The sequence below is a fragment of the Acanthaster planci genome, linkage group LG04, assembly GCF_054643075.1.
Source record: "Acanthaster planci isolate LZ-2023a linkage group LG04, COTS_SCS, whole genome shotgun sequence".
NCBI classification, from domain to species: Eukaryota; Metazoa; Echinodermata; class Asteroidea; order Valvatida; family Acanthasteridae; genus Acanthaster; species Acanthaster planci.
The window spans coordinates 14,786,951-14,810,835 of NC_141780.1; the positions used below are offsets into that span (position 1 = coordinate 14,786,951).

A 23,885-nucleotide genomic window follows, 5' to 3' on the forward strand; every position below is an offset into this window, starting at 1 on the left:
GAATGCAGCTCTTGTGAGCTACCTTTTCTCGGTTATTCAGGGGTGCGTCCACAATACGCTAAAAGTGTGAAGTTTGCCAAAGGTCGCAACATTTTGTGCCATGTTGGACTGACTGTGTATAGGAACGCTTGCAACGATGGCAAACTATCGTCCTTGGCTGTTAACCAATGTTTCCCATGTGCCAATGTTCCAAATTTCCAATGTTGTAACTGCGGTGTTTTCAAATTGTACCGTGCAGAAGATAAGAAGCAATTAGTGCGCAAAACGACTCTGTATATGTGAGAATTTTTCTGGATTTCTAGACGCCAGATATTCATGAACGTTAACGGCAAAAGCGTATTCAGTAACTACATGTACTGAAGCAAATATATTTATACCAACTCTAAAATATTCGCATATTTTCGGAATAGGACAGGATGAAACCTAGATTGGTCATGTGACAGTGATTACCACGTGCCTCAATTGTCGAAATCAATAGGTCTGGATATCAAACTACGAAAAAGGCCTATGTCTAATCTTTTCGTTGGCGTACTGGTGTTATATGAATCGCTTTTGTGCCTACGCCGTTCGACAGTGTTGGTTTCGGGCGGCGAAATACACACGCGTGTCCGAAAACGACTTCAGCCTTTAGCCAATGTCTTTCACAGTCGCAAGTGTTATTGCAAGCCACAGCCAAAAGCTGTAAGACGTAGCCCATACACCAGAGAGCCATACGGAACACTGCGTCTGCTAGAAATTAGCTCATGTTATGCTTAGTTGGAGGTCATAACGATGGTACGGTTTACTTGCAGGCGTTGGCTACGCGGGGCTCGTCATGTCCTTCTGGCTCAATGTCTGGTACGTGATGCCTATGGCGTGGGCCTTGCTGTACCTCGTCAACTCGTTCACCACCAGCTTGCCCTGGGAGGACTGCGACAACACGTGGAACTCAGACAACTGCGTGGCCAACTACTCCGTGTCCGACAACGTCTCCACCACTCCGACCGATGAGTTCTGGAAGTGAGTAGTCTTCAAAACCAGACGTCGTTAGATGTTTGGTTCTTTCAGCTGGTTTTTATTTTTGGTGTTGCCGTAAAGGTGATCTCCTGTTTCCTTCGACTGGTTTGGACTGGTTCCTAGTGAAACCAGTGGAGCAGGCAGATGATAACCAGTTTTTTCAGTACCATTTAGACACCAGTCGATTCCAGTTTAAAAACAGCTGAGACCATTTTGATAACTTATCTGATTGCAACTGGAATTTTCACGTGGGTTACTAGGGTTCATTGTTGATCTCTCACTGACAACTTAAGAATTTTTAAACGCCTTTATAAATAAATCTGCAGCTAGTGCTATCCATGAAAACTATTTTTACCTTTCAGCCACGTTATTAGATGTAATTTGGTGTCTTCTTATGCTGAAGGGAATTTCCATATTCATAAGCAAAACTATAATGACATTTCGGCAGAATATGACACTTTTCAGAGGAGTAATTCGAGAACATTCATAGTTTTTAATACGCGCACGACTGTGGGCCTCATAAGTCGACTGATTTTGTAGTCGACTGAGTTGCCGTAACACGAAATGTCTTGTTCTCGCATGGCCTTCACGGCTTCAAACTGAAGTATGAACGAATCCAGTGACCATGGTAACGCCATCTCAGGTCATTTGCAGCGGCCCCCTTTAATGGCGGTAAGTACTGTTATGGCTATGGCACGGAGCCGCTGTTCCGTGGCAGTCGCTTCATACGAAAACCAACAAAGTGCCTACCACCATTGAAGGGGACCAGCGGGGATAAATGTTAGTGGACTCAATCATACCTTCCAACGTAGCTTCACGATTACACCACTGCAGTGTGGCCCTGTCAGCCCAAAGCAGCTCCACGAACTCCAATCTCTATTTTTCCCCGTCCAAATTTAATCTTTCAGCCTGTACGTGCTGGAAAAGACCGAAAAGATCGAGGAATCAGGAAGCATTCGCTGGCAACTGGCGTTGACACTGCTGGTGGTATGGATCACTTGCTACTTCTGTATCTGGAAGGGTGTCAAGTGGACGGGCAAGGTAAATTGGTCACCGATGGGAGAGGACGGAATGGGTGTAGGCCGCTAACTTAGCTTAGTCTAGATCTGATGAACCACACAAGATGCACCAAATTTAGGAAAAAGTATATTCGGTCCATATTGCATTTTTTAAAATAAATATGAGCATTAAAACTAAACCTTTTAAAAGACTTTCGTGAGTCCTCATTTCCGCTTATGCAACTATTGTGGATCCGCGTTGGTGCGCGGACATGAGCTAGCCTGACACAACAGCAATTAACAACTTGAGCATTTTATAGTTTGAGCACAAAAAGGACAAGGTTATATCAGGCCTTTTTCTATAACCGCTGTAGTTTTAATCTTGCTGAAAATGCGATCAAAAGTATAGGCCTAGGCCTATATATATACGTGCGGCTCTTACAAAGAAATGTACCAAAACTATTGACATAATGCGCGTTGGATGCACACAATTTTGTATACACATTTCCGGAAGTGCTCACAGTGCCTTAGAAAATGCAATGGAAATACAGTGACCGATATCGTGTGATTTATTGGCGAATATAATTTGTAACACAAGCTGTCAAGATAATATCGGACTATGCCGGCGGTCAAACAAGGAATTTAAGTCGCTGGAGTTGTTCTGCTCCTTCGATTAAGACAAATCTGTAATAGATCGTCTTGTTTATGTGGCAAACACTGGCAGACGGCCTTTGCGCGAACAAGGACGGCAGTGTCCGGACAATTTAAGCAGGAATTACACCCAGAGGCGGTTGTTTCCGAATTCCTCCAGGTAATTTCTGAAAATTCTGACCTCTGTTATCCCTTCAAAATTGACCACTTAGCTTTGCCAAAACGAGAAGTTCTCCGGACAGCGTGCGAGGAATTCCCTTTCACCGAAAAAACCCTTAGGCTCATCAGGCTATGACTTTGTCGGTTTTTCGCACTTTTGCGGGATCGGCAGGAAAGGTTATGATCCTCGCGACCCACAGGGCAATTAGTTTGACCCGTGTCACGGCTGTGTTTACGCTCTCCCCAAACAGATTGCCAGCACTAATGGCCCCTGGTACCATTACTATCTGGCGGCGTTGATCGATCTGCGCCGACTAGTCAATTGCCAATGCATAGTCAGTATTATGGGAGCTTTACAAACCTGGAAAAAAAATCCGGATGTTTTTCAGTATCACTTCCTTATGTTGTTGGCATTTATTTTGTGACAGCTTGAGCTTCTGCCACTTTTTCAGCTATATTCAATTTTTAGGAGTCCAAATTAAGTTTACGTCCCTCATGGGCCTCCATAACATTGCGCTAGCGACTGACGAGTGACACAACAAACCACTTGTTGTCGACAGAGCCAGTGGTCTAACTAATGTAGCCATGATGTGTCTTGAAAAAAATGGCGAAATCTGATATAAGATTTTTAAAAACTGCGGCACATTAATGCTGAGAACTCGTGCTGTGATTTGGTTTCAGTCTGGATCTTCATCGTACTACCACGAGCATCGGCAAACTCATAGTATGTAGGCAAAATAAAAAACGAAAAACGGAGAGTGGAGATGAAAGGAAGGGGGATTCAGTACGCTCGTTATGCGTGACGGTCCTTCGTTTCATGTGGTACCCACCATTTAAAATGGTCTAGCGACGCCCGTACGTACCACCATGACATCACTCAGTTCATGGCAGCACTTTTCATTAGTTTCAGCTTAGTTATGTCATGGAAGAATAAGAACACAAGTTCAGCATAACTTTCACCAAGAAGTCCTAGTGATTGCCTGTGTCCCAAACGTCTTGGTTGCCACTTGCAGCAGCCGTGGGTAATCGTAAATGGAAAGTGGTAGCGACTACCAGCCATGGGCTTGCACGGATACATTTGCTTCTGTCGGAAGTTGCCACGTCATTAATTCGAAGGCAGCCGTTATTAGAGCTCATTTGCTTCTGAGTGTACTAATTTTTTTGTATCCTTTGCTTCTCACAATAGGTTGTGTACTTCACCTCGATGTACCCTTACGTCATGCTCATTGTCTTGTTCTTCAGGGGCGTAACGTTAGAGGGTGCCGTGGACGGAATAATCTACTACCTTAAACCCAACTTCGCACGGCTGGGAGATTCGGAGGTATATCCCAATCTGCGGCATGAAAGACGTTTGCTACTCGTAAAATGTTTACTTCGCCTTGTGCCTGGGAGAAGGGCATTTGAACATTTTTTTTCACACCACTATACACTATCAGAGGTGGCTTGATATCACGCCCTTTCTGACAGACAACAGGGAACTTGGAGTACAGAGTTGAGGTGGGGGGATGTAGAATGCGGCATTGTGTGCAGGGTCCTTGTTGGAGTTGACCGATTTTTAAAACTTTTACCTTTATTCCTTCATTGGCACAAATTTCCCCGCTTCCGGGCGTAATCTCTTTTTTTCTGTCTGCACCTCACTCTTTCGCGCTTCCTTTCTCAGGGACACGAATTTTCAAAGAAGCGGGCGAGTCTGAGCGTATTATAGAATTGTGGATAAATCTGGAGTGCAATTTTAGACTTTGTAAACTCCCGGAGAACGGCCGGCGCTGTGTATAAATGCTTCATTGATGCCCCATGTGGGACTGACGAAATTCAATCAGCCAAAGCCACTTAACCGCTCCGACACAAGGAGATCTACTCAACCGCATTGACGGCTCGCCCTGGTGAAAGGCTCGGCACGGCCGGCCGTTCACATTGCGCGACCTCGAGGAAGAAACGGGATGGATGGAATCCTTCTCACACCCATCGATTTGCGGCGACGAGCTGGACTGATTCGTAAGCTCGTGGCATCACATCCTGGGTTTACCCACCGTGATAAATATGTGTTCTGAACACTACATCCGAGAGTGCGCACGAGCCGTTTTGTTAAGATGTTCCGCCCCCTCCCCACGAACATCCAGCGCGCGTGCATTTATAACATTCCAAAATTTCCCACTGCATGAATGCAAACCCATGACACGTATACACTAAAGGCATTTCAGGCGTCCTTGCATCCCTTGTACGCGGGAAATCCTCAGGTGCACAGATAAGCAATTTGAAATTTTGTCTAGTTACTGAGCCGGCTGGAACCAAAATGACGGTAACGATAAACTCCTGTTCTTATGCGACTATGTCGGCTCGGACGCTCATTTTGAATTACTATACCATAAGAACCAAAGGTCGAAGATTGCTCAAAAAGTGTCGGCTTTGGACCACAAATAATAGAGAGCGAACAACGTAATAGTGATGGGGTATCTGTTTACATGTTGTTAATTCAAATGATATGTAGAAGTACTTACTTCCATTTTTTTTAAATAGTTTTGAAGTGATATAACGAATGTTGTTAATGAGTGTCCCCATATACACACATTTCATACGTTCACCTGTAACTGCTAAGAATCGTTTGGTTTACTTGCTCTTCCAAGGTTTGGTTGGATGCCGTGACTCAGATATTCTTCTCCTACGGCACGGGGCTTGGGAGCCTGATAGCTCTCGGCAGCTACAATACGTTCAAAAACAACGTCTACAAGTAAGTCAATCTAGCAGTAGGATTCGTGAATATTGAAATGTGATATTTGTCAAGATTTGCGAGTGTACCATGCAGGTAAACTCCAAATTTGACCAGCGGTGTAAAGTGTAAAGGCGTAGGGTGATCGGATTGATTTTGGTGGACGATTAGGAAGCAGTATTAAAACCAGGCGTGATTTGACTTTTGGCGGTGGCTTAATTTCCTTTCAACTGCAAGGGTTGTTCAACTCAGAAATCGCCGTTTGTGCTTATCACAGGTTCCAACAACAAAAAAAATCGTCAAGACAGCGGTGGGCCAGTTCGTGTAGTGGGATAAGAGAGAAAGATTGGACAGGTTGAAAGAAGGTTTCTTGCTTTTGCGTTTGCTTTTGTTCATAGATTATTCCAACATACCACAATTATTTTTTGGCACTGTCAACCACTTTCTGTCAAAGATATTTTCAACGCAGCTTCGTCCGAAGACACTTCCCACTGCGTGAAACACCTAGTCAAGCTGGACTCGTTCTGCGGATTCAAAAAGTCCTTCTCAAACGGGATGAAATTTTCTTGCCATGTTTACTTCCGTGTTTCATTGGTCGGCAGGGATGCCCTGATCGTGTCGTGCATCAACAGTGGAACCAGCTTCTTCGCGGGTTTTGTCATCTTTTCTACGCTGGGTCACATGGCACACGTGCAGCACGTCGACGTGGCTAATGTCACGGCGTCGGGTAAGAGGGCAGTTGGGATGATGGGAACCTCTGGAACATTTGAAGGATAGCTCTGCTTGTGCGCACATAATCAACCACTCATTGTACCTCACTCGAAGCAATCACTGGACTGATTGCCACTCACTCCAACGTCATTTATTATTCTCTCACACTGGGACTTGGTGTGTTGCGTGCGAATTAGCTAGTCTGGACCACAAACCTTTTTGAAAAATCGAGTTTTTGTGAGGCGTATCATAAACCTTTGGCCAAAATCGATGCAATGTCTGGGGTGATAGTATGGCTTTATAAGGTCTTTATTATTTTCCACTCACTCCTTTGAACTTTGAATGTTGGTTGATGTTGCTTACAATCCCCAGGTCCGGGCCTTGCTTTCCGAACCTACCCAGCAGCCCTTGCGCAGCTGCCCATTTCCCCTCTGTGGTCCTGCTTTTTCTTCTCGATGATTTTCATGGTCGGTCTGGACAGCCAGGTAGGAAACCATGTTTTTTCCTTAGGATAGTGACTTCATGTTCTCCCTTATTTTAACAGTGGATTAAAGTTGATAACCGTGGGCCCCATTTTTCCGAGGACCACCGGCTTAAACTTGTCTGTCTTTGAACGGAGGGGGAATTTGGTGGACAAACTTCATACGGGCAGGGAAGGCCTTCTTTTAAAATGCTAACCTGAAAAAATAAATACGGCTACCTCGACTATACGGCCAATGGAAGAAGCCATCTAACGGCCTCAGTGCATTTAGACACGTGTGTTATATCCTGCCGTAGCTATGGCATTCGGATACGACCATACTGACGCCATGAACAAGGACACAGTATTTTATTCCAGCTGATTCAAACGAACGAGTTTCTTCCCTTGAAACTGATGTGCCTCTTAAACCCAAATAGACTACTTATTATAATTGAGACGACAAAAGTAAGTTTCATATGACAACAAACATGAACACTTACTCATCAAAGCAAACCGAAGAGCGCCCTCGTGTTTTGGCCGCGGTACTTCAATATGATACGATATCTTCTGTTTTACACATGATTACCGAATAAAAAAAGGCTTTAAACACCCTTAAATTATTCAAAGAAATGGTGTTTGTGGTGATACGGTACGTCGGCAGCGTGAAAAAGGGCCGATCCGCAGCGACAGTTGATATTTTGGATGTATCTCAAATGGCCACGAAAGGTTTCTCGTGCACTGCAACATTTTAAGAGGAGCCGCCTTTATTGGGAAAAATCCGCAAAAAGAGAACTCGCAGTACGTCGCTGATCTAATTCGTTGTAATTATGGCCAACAGTTTTGTACCATGGAAGGGTTCTTCACGGCAGCCATGGACGAGTGGCCGAAGTATCTCCGCCGGTACAAAGAGATCTTCATCGGTATCACCTGTGTCATCTCCTATTTCATCGGTCTCAGCATGGTGACACAAGTGAGTCCACCCGTTTTTTCCCATTCCTTCCCCCCAAAAAATCTTGGCGACGCCCAAGTTACAAACCAGTCATAAACCACGACCAGATATAAAACGATTCCAACCATGACCATTTTCCCTCTTATAGGGAGGCATCTTCGTCTTTGAAATCTTCAACAACTATGCCGCCAGCGGGATAAGTCTGTTATTTCTCATGTTCTTTCAAACCACAGCAGTCAGCTGGTTCTATGGTAGGGTTCGTTTCTTGTCATCTCGTAGACGTATTGTTGTAAAAAGTTTACCAAAGTGATGCATGACCGTGGATAGGGTCGGCCTTTTACAGTAAATTGTAATTACATGTGCATTTGAACACTTTGGATTTGGTGATGATCCTCCCGAGATCCTCCTGAGAACTCATGCACACATGAAGTGTATCCGAAAGGCTTGGATCTTTGGAGAGTGACGAGTGACATTAGTCAAGTTTATTTTATATGTCTCGAGCATGGACAAATGTCTCGAGGTAGCTTCATTTATTACACTTTCCCAATGCTTGGCAGAATGGATTACAATTTGCATTATATAAACTTTCTATATGTACAGGATTTCATCGTGCAATCTGAACACAGTAGGGAACCTTTAAATTATTTAACTTGGCACCAAGATCAGAACAAGATACATGTACTTTGCATATAGTCTGATTCCGTTTCCTTTACTGGTTCTTGCTTCTTTCGCGGCACGGCGCAGGCGTGGATCGTTTCTATCGTAACATCGAGCAAATGATCGGCTACAAGCCGTTCATCTGGTGGAAGATCTGCTGGGTTGGTCTGGTTCCCTTGCTTTGTTTCGTAAGTATATGGAAAACCAGTAATTAATGTTGTGCTACTTGGGGTGTACGTTGGAACGTCACATTACGAAGTATTTTCGTTCTGGGGAAATTATGCATGAAAAGAGCATGTTATAACTTCTACACAGATTGATACAAGCACTAAGAGACCAGAAGAGTTTTTTTCTGTGGGTTTTTGTATGAATGCCGTCAACCAACGAGATTTTATAAAGGCTGTAATTTATATTTTTAAAAAAATTATAATTGGAAGAAACAGACGTTCATTCCACTGGCAATGTTCATTTGCATAAGACTTCCTGACGATTTCTCCCCACACCTTGAATCTGTGCATGTCCATCCAGGGCGTCTTCATATTCAACCTCATTCAGTTCAAACCACTCACGCTAGACAACTACGAATACCCACCATGGGCCATTGCTTTCGGTATTCTACTAGCTCTCAGCTCCATGCTATGCATACCTGGCTATATGTTATATCTGCTGGTCGTCACACCAGGCTCTATCAGAGAGGTAAGCTGTGATTAAACCTGAGGCTGTGTCTTATACTTGCCTGCAGCTTGAAAGTACATTATGGCTCTGTGACACGGCTGCAGCCACGACCATAGGCGTGTTTGTAATTGGACACACCCACGTAATTCAGAAAAGGCCCGGCTCTTCATGCATGAGCACAGGTCTTTGCAGTCCCCTCAGCAGTAAAAACACAAGAATTTGGCGGTAGGGAGGGCAAATATGCCCTTTATAGAGTACCTGTGAAGGAATTCCGTACAGGTGGCTTGTGGATATGTACATTAAAGAGCTCGCGTTCCATAGTCACTGATTTCCGTAGAGACGGCGATTGCTGTTCATACGTTGGTTGCCCCATCACGCGTAATGCCAGCAGCGGCTGCCATATTGGTTTACTCGAAAAGAGAGTAAGACCCGTTTCAAACGTCGTCCTTATGTCGTGTCGAATACAATTCATGTCCATTTTTGTATCCGGAACTGCATAAGTACGACGTTTGAAACCAATTAGGCTCAGCAAATTGATTTCGGCATGGTAGAGGATTTTTGCTCGACAGGGTCTGCCGTGCTTATGTCATGAAGTGCAGCAAAAGCACAGTGTAGTTTAAAACGCGCTTATGCCGTGCGATTACATTTCTATTCAAAGTTGGTCCTAAACTTCGTTTATTATTAGGAATGCGCATGTTCACAACGTAAAGTAGAGTTTAATTCGCAAGTCATCGACAAACAAACACATCAAGAAATTACGGCGACTAAAATGGCAAATTCGCCAAACGCGAATTAAAGTAGGACCTACTGGCTTAAGTTAAACCCATTTCTTTGTGACTCAGGTTGAAAGATTGTAAAATATCACGTGTCGAGTTGTGCTGGTCCGCCATGTTGGATTTTAATGATTTGTTTAAGTTCGACTGGGCTTTTTAAATTAAGTTCGACGTTTGAAACCACTGCCGTGCTTGCGCCGTGCTCATTTCAGTATTCGACACGACATAAGCACGACGTTTGAAATGGGCATAAGAAGCTTTACATGTACAATATTTGTGTCAACATGTAGTAAGACTGATGTCCAGCGTTTGTATTTTCCCCAGGTATAGGTGTTTTCCTCCGAATAATTTTATTATTTTGACCTTCAGCATACGAGTATAGTCATATAGGCCTACCCCCCCCCAAGTAGTTCTTCTTTCAGCTGTTGTTGTTCTTATCACTTGCTTTCACCTATCGGACAAGGAAACATTTTGAAAATGTCCAACAAAGTTGTAGGGACCAGACAAATTGCTTTGTCGTAACTAGGACTTTGTTATAAAGGGAGTGGAAATACACAGGAAACAGTAAGAAAAAACCCCACAAAATTTACTCGGTAATAACAGTATTAATAGTGCTTTACATCGAGAGGCCGATGCGCTGGGTCATTAGCATTAGAGTATTAGGGTTTTTTTCATGTACACGAGCAAGCAATGTGTTATATCCAGGGGAACTTTCTAAATTAGTTCGTGCTCCGGCGCTTATTACTGCGCGCTTTTTCACGGCTTATCCGGTTCGAAAGTGTGACGTCACTTCAGTTTAAACCACGCCCCCTGCACATAGAGTTACAAGGAACCGGAAGTTAACGCGCAACCTGCACTCATCCAGTTGGAGCGTATAATTCGTGGTGCGCACGCGTGTCTGACGAAGTCACTTACATGTACGAACCGGATAGTGAGGTTGTTCTAAAACCCCCAAGACCCCCCTCGACCCTCAAAACACAGATTAACGGGTGCCTGAACTCATGGAATGTGTGGTTTCATCAAACAGAGAGCTCTAGGGACTGTGTTACTCATGCACGCCGGTCATGGCTACACGCGTATGCGTGCGTTCGTGCATTGTTAATGTCTGAATATGCTGATTACGAATTAGGCCAGTCTGGTCGTGGCCCAAATAAGAATGGTGGCCGTGTGGCGTTCAGGCTTATTGGAAAAATCCCGTGGGATCACAAAATATTAATAAAGCTCGCGCGGGGAAATACGAGTTATTGGAAGCCACCCCATAAACTTTAAGGGTGCATTCCACCAAATCTGATTTCCGCGCGCGACCTCATTAATATTTTGTTATCCCACGGGATTTTTCCAAAAAGACAGACCATAATCAGAAGGATCATAGAAACATTTCTATAAATCCCGAATTTGGGACTGATAGTTTCCAGTTCGAGGTATTTCCCCGAATTGCAGGCCTATTTTGGATAGAGGCGGGCGGCTACATTCAGAAATGAGCGCTTAGTTTTACTGATATTTTGGGGGTATCTTCTTCGAAAGGCAAATAAAAAAATTCGTCTTTAGGGCTAACCCCCATGAAATTGAAAGGAAAAGTGTTCTTCTGGCCATAATCTTGAATTTCCAGTGAAAACACGGAGGCCAACCTCTTCCCGAGAGTCAACAGGCGGCGCTATATCGGTCCGATTTTGCACTGTTTTCTATGGGCGCTTATTTGGTGCAGCGGGGGTTTATGTGCGTTTCTGCACCGTTGCGCATGCGTCTTTTTCATAGGAAGGTTGGGGCATTATTATCATAAATGGGGTGAAGGAATTTTTAAGTATAAAATAAAACTAAATTGCTTTCTCGGCCGAGTTGCACCGTGTAGCTCAGTTAGAAGAGCGCTGGACTTATAAGTGACAAGGCGCGGCGGATTGGAGTCTACGTGAATGCAGCTTTGACTTTTATCGGAGGGGGATTAGTATGGGCGGCCATCGGAGCAAAAAAGACAGCACGAAAAATAAACCAAAATTAGGTTTTAAAAATAAACAAAATAAAATAAAGAAAGAAATTAAAAATAAAGAGAGAACAAATAAACTTAAGAACAATGAATTAAAATAAGATAAAAAATAATTACAAATGAAACAATGAAAAACCAAATTAAATAAATGAATTAAAATGGAAAAAATAAAAACAGAAAAAATATCTAAAATGGAAAGCGAATAAGAAATAAAACAGAAAAATAAGAATGAGCCCGAAAAATAGATATTCAAAAATCAAAAGATAAATGAAAAAATAAAAATAGAAAAAAGTTAAGAAAACAGTTAATAAAAACAAAAGAGAAATCCACCACTAATATGACATTACAAACTGTTATTATTGTTTGAAAAAAAGTGAGCGAATTTGAAAATGGCAAAACAAATATGTAACTCGCAAAACAAAACTGTAACTCGCCAAACAAAATTCTCGCCAAACAAAATTATCATAAAAAGACTGACCAACTCTTAACGTTGGGGGCGTGTGAAGCGCTGTGCCAGTGCAGTTGCGCTTGCGCTTGTTCGCCGAACTTGGCTCGACAACCGTGCTGACGGTGGAATATTCCCGTTGGCAAAATTCAACGTAATTTTCCATTTCCTTGGCAACAACGACGACATATCTATAGCCTTTGACTTGGCGTCCCAAACCTGCGAATGATGGAGTGGTAGGATCGGTGGGACACAATGGCACACAACAAGGTACGAGGACACGTTTGTTTACTTTAAATTCCTGTTCGTAGGCCTATGCCTAGGCGGCATGTACAACAATGATAATGGCTCTGGCATGGCAAACTGGTATACTGTACGTGCACACACAAAGGGGGGGTGTTCCTTCTCAACGTGAACTTGAGTACCTGTATGTATGATGACTTAAGTTAAAAGACTTCATGTCTTGACATGTGTGAAAAGTCGCCATGATTATGTAATCGAAAAATATAATGAAATTGAAATTGCCCATTTGTATGGTAATTTTCATTGGTTTGTGGTTTATAGATATTCATGTTCCCCTTTTGACTTCGTCACTTATGGAATCATACTTTCCGATTTACATGACTTGGGCATGTTTTGAAAGCTTTTGCTTTTCTGTACCTAAATTACATTTGGGGAGCATGGAGAGGAAGTCTTTCAGGCGAACGTTGATTGTACATGCATGTCCTAATGATGTCCACATTTTCCATCTTGTTAACTTGCTAGATGCTGATGAAGCAGTGTGCCTTACAGTGAGACAATAGTGGTTTCGTGAATGAAATGCCATCGGTAGTGTGATTGAGCAGTCTACAAAAAGCCATATAATATGGAACTGCTGTCATGTGGGGTTGAATCCCACAGATTCCAAAGTTGAACAGCCTGCAATCATCCTGTGGGGTTGAATCCCACCGATTTCAAAGTTGAACAGCCTGTGATCATCCTGTGGGGTTGAATCCCACCGATTTCAAAGTTGAACAGCCTGTGATCATCCTGTGGGGTTGAATCCCACCGATTTCAAAGTTGAACAGCCTGCAATCATCCTGTGGGGTTGAATCCCACCGATTTCAAAGTTGAACAGCCTGTGATCATCCTGTGGGGTTGAATCCCACCGATTTCAAAGTTGAACAGCCTGTGATCATCCTGTGGGGTTGAATCCCACCGATTTCAAAGTTGAACAGCCTGTGATCCTGTTACATCTTGTAGCATGCTCATTCCATCACATGTACATGGACAGGTTGCAGAGATTAAGAATGACACTGGACAATTGGTACTTGTTACAGCTTGTAGTGAGGCAGGGAAGGAAGTCTACAAAAAGCCATATAATATGGAACTGCTGTCATGTGGGGTTGAATCGCACAGATTCCAAAGTTGAACAGCCTGTGATCATCTTGTGGGGTTGAATCCCACTGATTTCAAAGTTGAACAGCCTGTGATCATCCTGTGGGGTTGAATCCCACTGATTTCAAAGTTGAACAGCCTGTGATCCTGTTACATCTTGTAGCATGCTCATTCCATCACATGTACATGGACAGGTTGCAGAGATTAAGAATGACACTGGACAATTGGTACTTGTTACAGCTTGTAGTGAGGCAGGGAAGGAAGTAGGCTGTGAAGTAATTCTTAATTGTAACTTTCAAGAAATCCTTTTTATGTTGTCAACAACTATATGGGGCTTCTAAACTTAAGTAAGATTTGAAGCTTTGCATGGTGGGAGTGTTACACAAAAAAAGGTTTGCAGGTACACCATGTGGGGAATATCTCTTTTGTGAAAAGGTGTGGTTCTGAAAGAACCGGTGAGAGCAGGTACTCCCAAGGCATAAACACATGATGTATGTATATGAAGATATCATATCCTCACTAAAGTTGCATGCTCCCATTGAAATTATGAACAGATAGAGTAATAAAGAAGTTATTAAACCCTACCCAAACAGCACTCCCTCAGGTGTTGTGCCTTGGTAGAGTTTGAGTGTTATCAATGAACATGACGCTTTTTACTGATGGCAGCTGGAATACGTTCTGCATGTTACGCATAAGCGTGTGAAGAGAAGTAAAGCAGTCTGGTCCACTGCCAGCTCTTTTCTTGGGGGGTTCTTTTTATTTTCAACAAGCTAACATGAATGCTAATGTAGGACAGATAAAAATCATGGGGTTATATGAAATCATGGGGTTATATGTAAATGTCCAACACCCACAAAACTACTGACCATCCCTGTGCACGTATTTATCAGAAAAATTATGATACATGTACGCCATGGGTTTACTTGTTGCTGCCATTTTTCTGTTAATCAAAGTGCAATTTTCATGTTGATGTATATTTTCGTATACTTTCATGTTCAATGTGAAATAAGTTTAATTATGATTCTAATGGGTATTGTCATTTTTCCTTAGGCCACGAAAGTAAAAGGCACTGAAATTATTGTCAGGTGTTGCGACAGCTGCGTTGGGAATGATTCTGTACTATTGTACCGATAGAATTCTTGTAACCTAGCCCTAATTTGGAGTGGGCCTACATGTATTCATGTGTATTTTAACACTTGTGGTCACTCCACTTGTGCCACTTGCTTGTCATTGTCTCGGCGGTCCTTAAAAATAAATAGTATCTTACCGGACAAGTGTTCCGTCATTTTAAAATTAAAGACAATGTAAGACTCGAGTTTAATGACACAGACATAGAAGAGGCAATCTCTTTTTGGAAAATGTGGTGGCTCTGAAAAGAGCCGGTTGGTTTTTGTCACGGGCCACACTGCTTATTTAGATGTGGTATACTTGGTGACGGCCTTTGTGCCTTCGCTGACGGCGTGCTTGGCCAGCTCACCGGGCAGGAGCAGACGGACTGCGGTCTGCACCTCACGGCTGGTGATGGTGGACTTCTTGTTGTAGTGGGCCAGACGAGAAGCTTCAGCAGCGATGCGCTCAAAGATGTCGTTGACGAAGCTGTTCATGATGCTCATGGCACGGCTGGAGATGCCGGTGTCGGGGTGCACCTGCTTCATCACCTTGTAGATGTAGATGCCGTAGGTCTCCTTTCTCTTGCGCTTCTTCTTCTTGTCGGTGCGGGGAGCACCCTTGGCCTTGCCGGCCTTCTTCTGTCCCTTTCCGCTTGGCTTAGGTGGCATGATGAAACTCGTAAGCTTCCGTACTCTTGCTAGACTGCGAGAAAATAGAATGACTTCTTTGCTACTTCCTCTGTAATTTATACCGTATACGGTATGCAAATCAGGATTCTGGACGGTGCCCGCTAAAATTTACCGCGCAACAACTACGACTAGTGATTGGCTACTTGTTGCACACGGCACTAAAACGTCTGTGCTGTTGACCCGCCCAAGAGTGTTTGCGGACGTTGTATAAGCTACCAGATTTCCCAACAGGCGGATCAATATTCCTGTTCGGTATTTCATTGGCTGTACGAAATCCGCCGAGAACATATAAATAGCGATAAGTGAATTGTTGGTAAATTTTCAAATTCTTTGAATATACACCGAAAAGGTAGTAAACTATCAACATCATCATGTCTGGACGTGGTAAGGGAGGAAAACAACGCGCCAAGGCCAAGAGCCGATCCGCAAGAGCTGGTCTGCAGTTCCCCGTGGGCCGCGTTCACCGCTTCCTGCGCAAAGGCAACTATGCCGAGCGTGTGGGTGCCGGTGCCCCTGTCTACTTGGCGGCTGTCATGGAGTACCTGGCCGCTGAGATCCTGGAGTTGGCCGGCAACGCTGCCCGCGACAACAAGAAGACGAGAATCAACCCCCGTCACTTGCAGCTGGCCATCCGCAACGACGAAGAGCTGAACAAGCTTCTCAGCGGCGTGACCATCGCCCAGGGTGGTGTACTCCCAAACATTCAGGCTGTTCTGCTGCCCAAGAAGACCAGCAAGCCTGCCAAGTAAACGGCGACTTGCTCCATTATGAACCACATCGGCTCTTTTCAGAGCCACCACAATTTCAAAAAGGAGATGGTTTTCACTGTCTGCATGTGTTGCATATGCACGTTGCATTTTGGATTTTTTCGCTTAGGTTTTGTTTTGTTAGACATGTTACTTTTTAGGCTGATTTTAAGTTTTGTCCTTGTTTTCGACAGTGGACCAGTAGGGCCTAGGCCTATTTAATTTCTTAACTTCAGAAGTGGTAATTGCGATAGGAGGGCCATGCATACAGCGTGACGTTAAAAATACTAGTTCTTTGGGGTAAACCTTGTGGTCAAATGTTTCAGGATGGGTCAAGCGAATGGTGTTGCGGGAAAGATTGACTTATTGAAACAGCTCGGGTCCAAATCTTGAATATGCAAGGATACACCTCCAATTTAGTGTTCCGAAGTAGTGTTCCATATCCGGCCCGCAACTTCGAACTCGCGTAAAAAAGTCTGAATTACTTTCAAAGAGTAGGCTTACTTCAATTTTTTTTTCAATCCTAAAATTCGCCTTGTTTCATCAGATTCAAAATGACACTTCTCCATGCATCCAGGTGCGGATCCGGGTAGGGGGTCAAACTCCCCCCCCCCATAAAAAAGTCATGTATTGATTCATCATTGTTTCCGCTTGGCCGCAAATAATGAGTTGTTAAGCAATATATCTGGCCTGCCCCTCCCCCCGGAAAATTCCTGGATCCGCCCCTGATATGTGTAGTGCATTTTATGGCATTTCCAAGGAATGATACTCGATTTGGGACCTTTTTAGATCGTTACAGGATTGTAAAAGGAATGGAACAGTCTTTGAAAATCGTCCGTCTCTTATTAAATTACACCCCACCTTTCCCGTTTTAAAACTTATGCTTGGAGGGACCATGGCCCCAATCAGCAAAGCATTCCTACTGTTTACATGTACTGTAGTACAGACGAATATGTACCTGTACAATGGTGTGTTGATTTTCATATTTTTATTTCCAACGTTCATATTAGAAGGAAAGGTTGAGTATTTTCACGAAGAAGAGAATCACAGATCAAAGTGACTACATGTGTTGCTTTAAAGAAAAGATAGTTTAATGAATCTTCTTTGATGGAGTGGTTGGCGCGATTCAACCATGCAATGATGCATGGTACGTTGTCCTGGAGGCTGGAGCTGGAAGAGATGCAGAAGCATCAATTATGCATCATCCACTTAAGTATCTTTAGTTTCCAGACTTTGTGTAACATGATCGAAACCCCAACGTGGCGTTGCAGCATTACATTTTGGACAACTGAACAGTCAATCTTAAGTTCAGTCACAAGTTTAAACAGGGACATAAGACAACACTCAGGTTAGAATAGCTTGTGACTTGAGTTCACAAGGCAAGGAATTTTCTACCGGTATACCCCGCAATATAATGTTATGTTCTTGATGTGACGTTCTTGTGGAAACTCGACTATCTGAATAATTGTATACGCACTGTGAGACGACCCACCCAAGTACGGTTATTTGGGTTGGATTAAATCTTTTCTGTTTGCTAAAACTTTTACCCACTTCAAAATTTAATAATAAGGGGTCAGGTTTAATAGCTGGGTGTGCGTAGTGTATGGACAGAGAGATGTGACTTCGGTCTGGAAATCCAACTAATTCCTGAAGCCGTCATTTGTAAATGAGTCAAGGCTGAATTCAGTTTATCTTTCTCATGCAAAACGGTAAACCCGTGTGAGCCGTTTTGTCGTGTGCGCACCACAGACATAAATAACCCATGTCTAGTGGTGCGCACATCTCAGAAAGGAAAGTGCGCCCTCAACAAAACTTCGTGGAGATGCCGATGTGGTGTTTCTCGGAGTTAGTACACTGTACATGTACATTGTACAAGACTAGTGGACTGTGTACTTTAGAGATTATGAATTTCGTTTGTGAAGCACAGGGAAAGTCTATGGAAAACGTCTTCAACACCACCCTCTCCACTGTTAAATTTTACAGCGTTTCACGAAGTGCATCACGCCGAACTGGTCAGAGGAGGACTACCGAAAGGGGATTCCCCTCCCCCGGGATGCCAACCAAAAGATTCAGGGGCCCTATCAGGACTACTTGCCTCCTTCGTACGCTACGGCAGTGGCCGAGGGAGGCCCAACACCCGTCTAGAGAACGCAGTGAACAGCACGAATTGGCGGAGCAGCCAAAGCGGTTAGTGTCGACATGAGGGCTCTTCGCTTACTGCCTTCAACTATCAGCATAGTCTTGGTCCAAGACGTCAGTGGTCGATAGGTCTTGCCGTCCATTGCTCTCACACTACATCTCTCTCCCTGCTGCAGCATTACTCTACAATGCACGATCCAATATCGATCACTAGCGTATTGAATCAAGATTACCAATGTACCATAAGCTTAGACGCTGTGTCATTTCTAATAAGATTTTTTATCGGAAGGTTAATTGTTGCAGCCCATAATTGTTTATCGATATGACTTGTTTTAATCAGGTTGGAATGAATGTATAGTGTACTTGAAGTTTTGAAGTCAAAAGGATAATAAGGCACTTTCAAGGGACAATCTTTCAAGAATGTTCATGCCCAAACCGGAGTCCACCTTTTTAACTAGAATATTTGTTGTCCGGCCACTCTTTCTACCAGGTTTGCTGAGGTCATTCACTTGGATGGAATCCTCTGAAACGTTCCTTTCTTAACCCCCTCCACAAAGAGAAAGGTGTAAGTATGCTTCACTGGGAGAAAAGTGCATCAGCCTGGTAGTGGGATCATTATGCGAGCTGTGTCCACGAGTTTTATGCATAAGCTTGTGGGTTCTACGGAAGTGTGCTGTCAATCTTTCTTCTTGGATTTCAGTTTTTATGATCTGTTTTTTAAGTGATGAGGTTGAAAGTTGTGTATTTATATCAAGCTGTGTCCTTTGACGAAAAAAAAGATGATTTAAAATGGTAACTTGACATTTTACAGAGAATGTTAAAAAAAGACTGAAAATTAATTTGAATTCGGCGTTAACTACACTTTTCGGGGAGAGAGTTCTGCTCGGGCAAAGGAGGCAACTTCTTGGCAGTGCTACTTTCTTCAAGAAATTTCCCGCAATTTTAGCTCTACTTCAAACGCTTGTATTATGGATGTATTATGTACAACCTGGAAGTACTCACGTACCAGGGGGAGGTACTGATATCGCTATGTCTGACCTGACCTTACAATTTTAGTCTTCTTAAAATGGCAGCATCCTGAAACAATTTCTTACTGTGTTAAAACATTTTATCAGTCTTTTCGACAGATACAAGATTTCAATTATGTGGAGGGTGGGGGTCAGACTCCGCCCCCGGGAGTAAAGTAAGTTATTGTGGCCGCATGAGGGCGCTGCCTATATCGCACCTCACATTAATGCGGGCCATTTTCATTTTGGGCGCTCTATTCTCAGTTGACAAAAGTGTGAACTGAGGGGGGGGGTCATCCCACCCCATTTTCAATTCAGGGTAGTTGTTATCATTTCGGAATCGTTCTGGACGCCTGTGTTCGACTAATCAAAAAATGCGGCTCGCCACTGTAGCTGCGCATTTGCGAACACGTTGGGAGTATTCAACGTGCATGAAGGTGGTTTGGAGTGAGTGGCACCGGAGGAAAACGTATACATTCGAAGTAACAACGCAATTAATGTACATTCTTGCAATGTAGATGAAGCTGCGACTGTCTGTATCAAAAAAGAGGTCGTGTATGTGGCGGAGCAAACATTCTCCTGAGTGAAAATATCTTTTTCTCCGGATAAACCCACGGTCCCATTTCAATGTGAGGAAGTTTTCTCCGTCCACAAGCAGGAATTTGGAAACCTCATTCGTAATATCAAATTTGTGTGCATGCTGTCCTTGTTTAGCATCCAATTAGGGCACAATAAGTTTCGGGTCTTGTGTCAGAGAGCCGATCAAACTGTAATGTACAAAGGGTCACAATGCAACAATGCAGAACCAAAGTTATTTCGAATTTTCCCGTTTATATGTACATGTTAATCAACGGCAACGTCTTAATTATATCCTCGTGCATGTGGTGGTATGGAGTTACTGATGTCTAAATCAGCTGTTAGTTGAATGAGCTTCATTTCAATTTTATGTGAGTAGTTGTACTCTTTGTATGAGCTACGTTGAGGTGTGCATACTTCTGGCGATTTTGTTTTTTTTTTTGCTTGCTTCCAACTGGATAAGGTTAAGACTTCGATTTTGAAGCCCCTAGTTACGGATCAATTAAAAGTAAAGCACTTTGTTCTGCACACGGGCTGCGTCATCCTCTGGTAGCTGGAGCAGTTTCGTCTGTAAGATAAGTTAAACGATACCGTGCACGATATGGGGGCCGATGGGTACCCCCCACATGTCCAATCCCTATACACACTTTAACTAGACTATTGTTACCTAACACATCCCCCCTAGAAGTCTGTGCAGAATTCCTGAGATTCCGATCAAACAATGACCAACACAAGGGGGGGGTCTCCGCCCCATATCTTGCATAATATGAGTTAAAAACACCGGAATGTGGTATGAACGTGTCCTGTTTTTAACCCTCAAATTCTTGGACCCTTTGTTTCCGTAAGCCATAAACCTGCGTGAAATGTAGCGCTGTTGTTACTCCGCGTTGTACTCGAAAAAATTGAACACTTTGTGTGCCGTGCATTGCACATTGTGGATTTATTAGATACTCTATGAAATAAAGGCTTCAATGAACTTGTTTCCAATTTGAAAAAGATTAAGCTTTGGTAAGCGACAGTGCGTCCAAAGCGCCATCTGCCTAGGCCTTACATTATACCAGTCAAGTCTTTCTGAAGAGCTTTCTGAATTCATGCAGACTAGAATATCATAGGCAAAGGGGTTAGATTTTAAAAGTCACTGCTAAAGAATTGTAGTTAGCTGGTAACAGCCTATGCTGTGCTGGAAACGGTTGTAGGCACCGTTAACTGTCACTGTAAAGCTGCCACCGGGAGAAAGTCGTTAACAAAAGTGAAAAAGCAACGTGTGGAATGAACATCGATTTTACTGCTACTTTTGGTGTGTTGTGTAATCTCACCATAGCTTCAGTAGACTGCCGTTTGACTTCGATTTTCAATTTGTTCTTTGTATAAGAATTCGTCCAAGCTTGTGAACAGTGCTTGTGATACTCGTGCATGTTTCAAACAAAATGGACGAAGACACGTTAACTGATAAAAATGTGGTTAAAAACATCCTGGCATTTTTACAGTTTTGTACTATAACCATTATATACACGTAATTCCTAATCAATTATGTAACCCTTGTGTTTAACTTAATATTTCTGTGAATATTGTATTTACCTATACTGATATTCATTGTTATAATGTATAAATTACTATGCATTCTGTATCCGTTACGTACTGTAGATGTTTCAAGACTGTCACGAAAAAAAAACTACACGGTAGGTAGTGGTCATAAAGAGTTACTCGTGTTTCAGTGATACCGCCCCCTTGCGACCCGCTAAGGTACTTTCGGCTTGACGCAGCCCACACCCCCCTCCGGGCAAAAAGGTGGTGAGTGCGAGTCACCACCACATTTCCGTGTTTTTTTTTGGGGGGGGGATAATAGTTTTGTTGAATTAAGCTTTAACGTGTCTCATTCGTGAGACGATCTAAGTGGATTAAGAATTATTTCTATCACGCGATTGCGATGTGCGTTTATAACACCGTAAATGTAACATTCACGAGAAAATGGCGATGGCGAGAGAGTGCCCGGTATCTTGATCCAGATACCATGGCTGTGACAACAACAGATACCCTTGTTCGGTCGCTCAAAACTCCCCATAGCACGCAATACATTACCATGGGTTCCTTCACAGCGGTGATACTGATTGCCTGCGTCGGCTCTTGCTCGTACTTCGCAGTTGTACACCCCCACCCTTTTCAAGCATGCATTCACTGTTAATTTATTCATAGATTTTTGAAATATATTTGTCAACATGATTTTCTGCATGCAGAGCGGCTCGTTGTTTTGAAGTGGTACTATACCACGCACAGAGGTCAAACTTTCCGTGGTGATATTGCATTGTGCATCGTTCTACATTTTTAAAAAGGGCCTCCAGTCTTCGAAGTAGTTCTCCTCTTCACAAAGTTTAATGAGCGCCACATTTCCAGGTATTGATCGGTGTTCGCACGAGTTTAGTCGGGGTTATAACGACAAAATGTACGTTATGGCACTTTGGTCCCGATGTCATGTGGTGAACGCTGCGATTTTCAGCACAGGTTTAAATAAGGGATGTGCTTAGCTGGTCTTAAACGTACGTTTAAGACCGGCTTAGGACAATGGACACGATTGAATTCGTTCTCCTGCATCATGAGCGTTTGTTCTCCTGAGCAAAGTCTTAAAGGTTTCCATCCATAAATACCTGTTTATTCAGAGACTCAAAAGAAGTCAACATGTGGTGGATTTGCAACGATTTTGTTCTCAAATTTTACTTAATTAATTTACCGAACACCCAGGTTTTTTTTATGGTAAAGGCTATTCCTTTTGAAAGTTGTTCAATAGAATCCCCTTCAATGAAACTGGCGTGCGCGTGGCGCGTCGTACGACTTGTGACCAATCAGACCCGATTAAACTGTCTGGTATCCATGTACCAGCGTGTAATTTACGCAGCAGACCTTATCACTTCTCAGCAGGCACAAATGTGAATACATACATGGTCACGTGACGCGTTTTGACCAATAGGAATAAAGAAAACAGTCCTGGGTATTTAGGAATCCTGTTTTTGCCGGGACATTCCTTGGTTGCCTGCTCATGCATAGTTTGGTTCACTGGCCAAAGATTAATGAAATCTGAAGTCAGATGTCTCCCAGGGATATAAATAGATCATAACGCAACATGTCAAGGGTCACAAGGAAAGCTCTGGGTGGATCCTACGTTTAGATGTAGTCCTACATGTACATGTAGGCTGTTAATGTTGGTGGTCACTTTGAAAACATGCAAGAAAATCCCAAAAATGAGTAGGTAGGGAGCATAATTGTGTTGCATGTAGGCACCAAGCAAAAGATTAAATACATCGTATCAAGCGTACATTAACGGCCGGAAATACCGGAAACTGGAGGATTTTCCTCGGTTTTTGTCACGTGGACATCAGGTAACACCGGACATTTGATTCCACGAAAATTGTCGAAATCATCGGGTCTGGTATCCTGGCCTAGCTCACCTACGCACGAAATGTATACCATTACCATTAAGTGATTTTTAGGTGAGAAACATGAAATAATTCTTTGAGTCATATTGATTCGGTTGCCCTGCTCAAAGAATAATTTTTGCCAAAATTTAAATCAAAGGTCGGGGTTATTCCTTCATTCCCCTTTTCACAATCATACATAGTGTGGTGAATATTCAGCGTGATATTACCAAGTGCTATAAATAAATATAATTACCAGTGTATTATACAGATTTCTGCGTTTTGCATCCTGCCTTTTGTCACTGTGTCAATACTAATACATGTATCACTAAAAAACGGGCCCCAACAACAAAAGGATAGACGTTATACGCTGCGTCTCCATGGTGTCTCAGAGGCTGTTTTTGTTATTTTTAATGTAGTTACAACGATTGCACAACAGGTCTACTCAAGCCTATCCCGGTGATGCAAAGCTCTTGCGCTCTGAGGACGCGTTAACACATGACCTATATATAGAACAAGCAGCTAACACCAAGAAGTGCAAGGAGGGAAATTAAAACAATGTGACAAGATCCCCCAAATCCCCTTTATCACCAGAAGGACATTCACCTTTAGTTAAGGCTCTAAACTTTCTTGGCCCACCAAACTGTAATTGGCCTATTGCTTCGTTTTTTT

General features: G+C 43.1%; 2 protein-coding genes, 1 long non-coding RNA gene and 1 pseudogene across 3 annotated transcripts in view; 3 read left to right on the plus strand and 1 right to left on the minus strand.

Annotated features, from left to right (window-relative positions):
• The window catches only part of slc6a1 (solute carrier family 6 member 1), a 42,097-nt gene extending 18,612 nt beyond the window's left edge, over nucleotides 1-23,485 (plus strand). Inside the window, exons 3-14 of the mRNA XM_022225330.2 lie at nucleotides 792-999; nucleotides 1,905-2,037; nucleotides 3,991-4,125; nucleotides 5,429-5,532; nucleotides 6,114-6,238; nucleotides 6,595-6,707; nucleotides 7,521-7,652; nucleotides 7,780-7,882; nucleotides 8,376-8,476; nucleotides 8,817-8,984; nucleotides 18,068-18,271; nucleotides 18,714-23,485. Of these exons, the coding sequence (XP_022081022.1) occupies nucleotides 792-999; nucleotides 1,905-2,037; nucleotides 3,991-4,125; nucleotides 5,429-5,532; nucleotides 6,114-6,238; nucleotides 6,595-6,707; nucleotides 7,521-7,652; nucleotides 7,780-7,882; nucleotides 8,376-8,476; nucleotides 8,817-8,984; nucleotides 18,068-18,229 (1,484 nt within the window). The 3' untranslated portion in view covers nucleotides 18,230-18,271; nucleotides 18,714-23,485. The remainder of the gene's footprint in view (nucleotides 1-791; nucleotides 1,000-1,904; nucleotides 2,038-3,990; nucleotides 4,126-5,428; nucleotides 5,533-6,113; nucleotides 6,239-6,594; nucleotides 6,708-7,520; nucleotides 7,653-7,779; nucleotides 7,883-8,375; nucleotides 8,477-8,816; nucleotides 8,985-18,067; nucleotides 18,272-18,713) is intronic.
• On the plus strand, nucleotides 8,991-14,813 carry LOC147799413 (uncharacterized). Its single transcript, XR_015425027.1, has 2 exons — nucleotides 8,991-12,432; nucleotides 12,928-14,813. It is a non-coding gene; the product is annotated as an uncharacterized LOC147799413 (long non-coding RNA).
• LOC110974029 (histone H2B, gonadal pseudogene) lies at nucleotides 14,874-15,317 on the minus strand (annotated as a pseudogene).
• LOC110974028 (histone H2A) lies at nucleotides 15,348-16,362 on the plus strand. The gene has a single exon (XM_022225331.2). It carries the CDS (start codon nucleotides 15,710-15,712, stop codon nucleotides 16,085-16,087), a length of 378 nt encoding a protein of 125 aa, XP_022081023.1. The 5' UTR covers nucleotides 15,348-15,709; the 3' UTR covers nucleotides 16,088-16,362.
• Nucleotides 23,486-23,885: the final 400 nt, after the last annotated feature.

What these genes read in the sequence shown, in the direction of transcription:
- LOC110974028 (XM_022225331.2), top strand. Translation starts at nt 15,710, where the DNA reads ATGTCTGGACGTGGTAAGGGAGGAAAACAACGCGCCAAGGCCAAGAGC.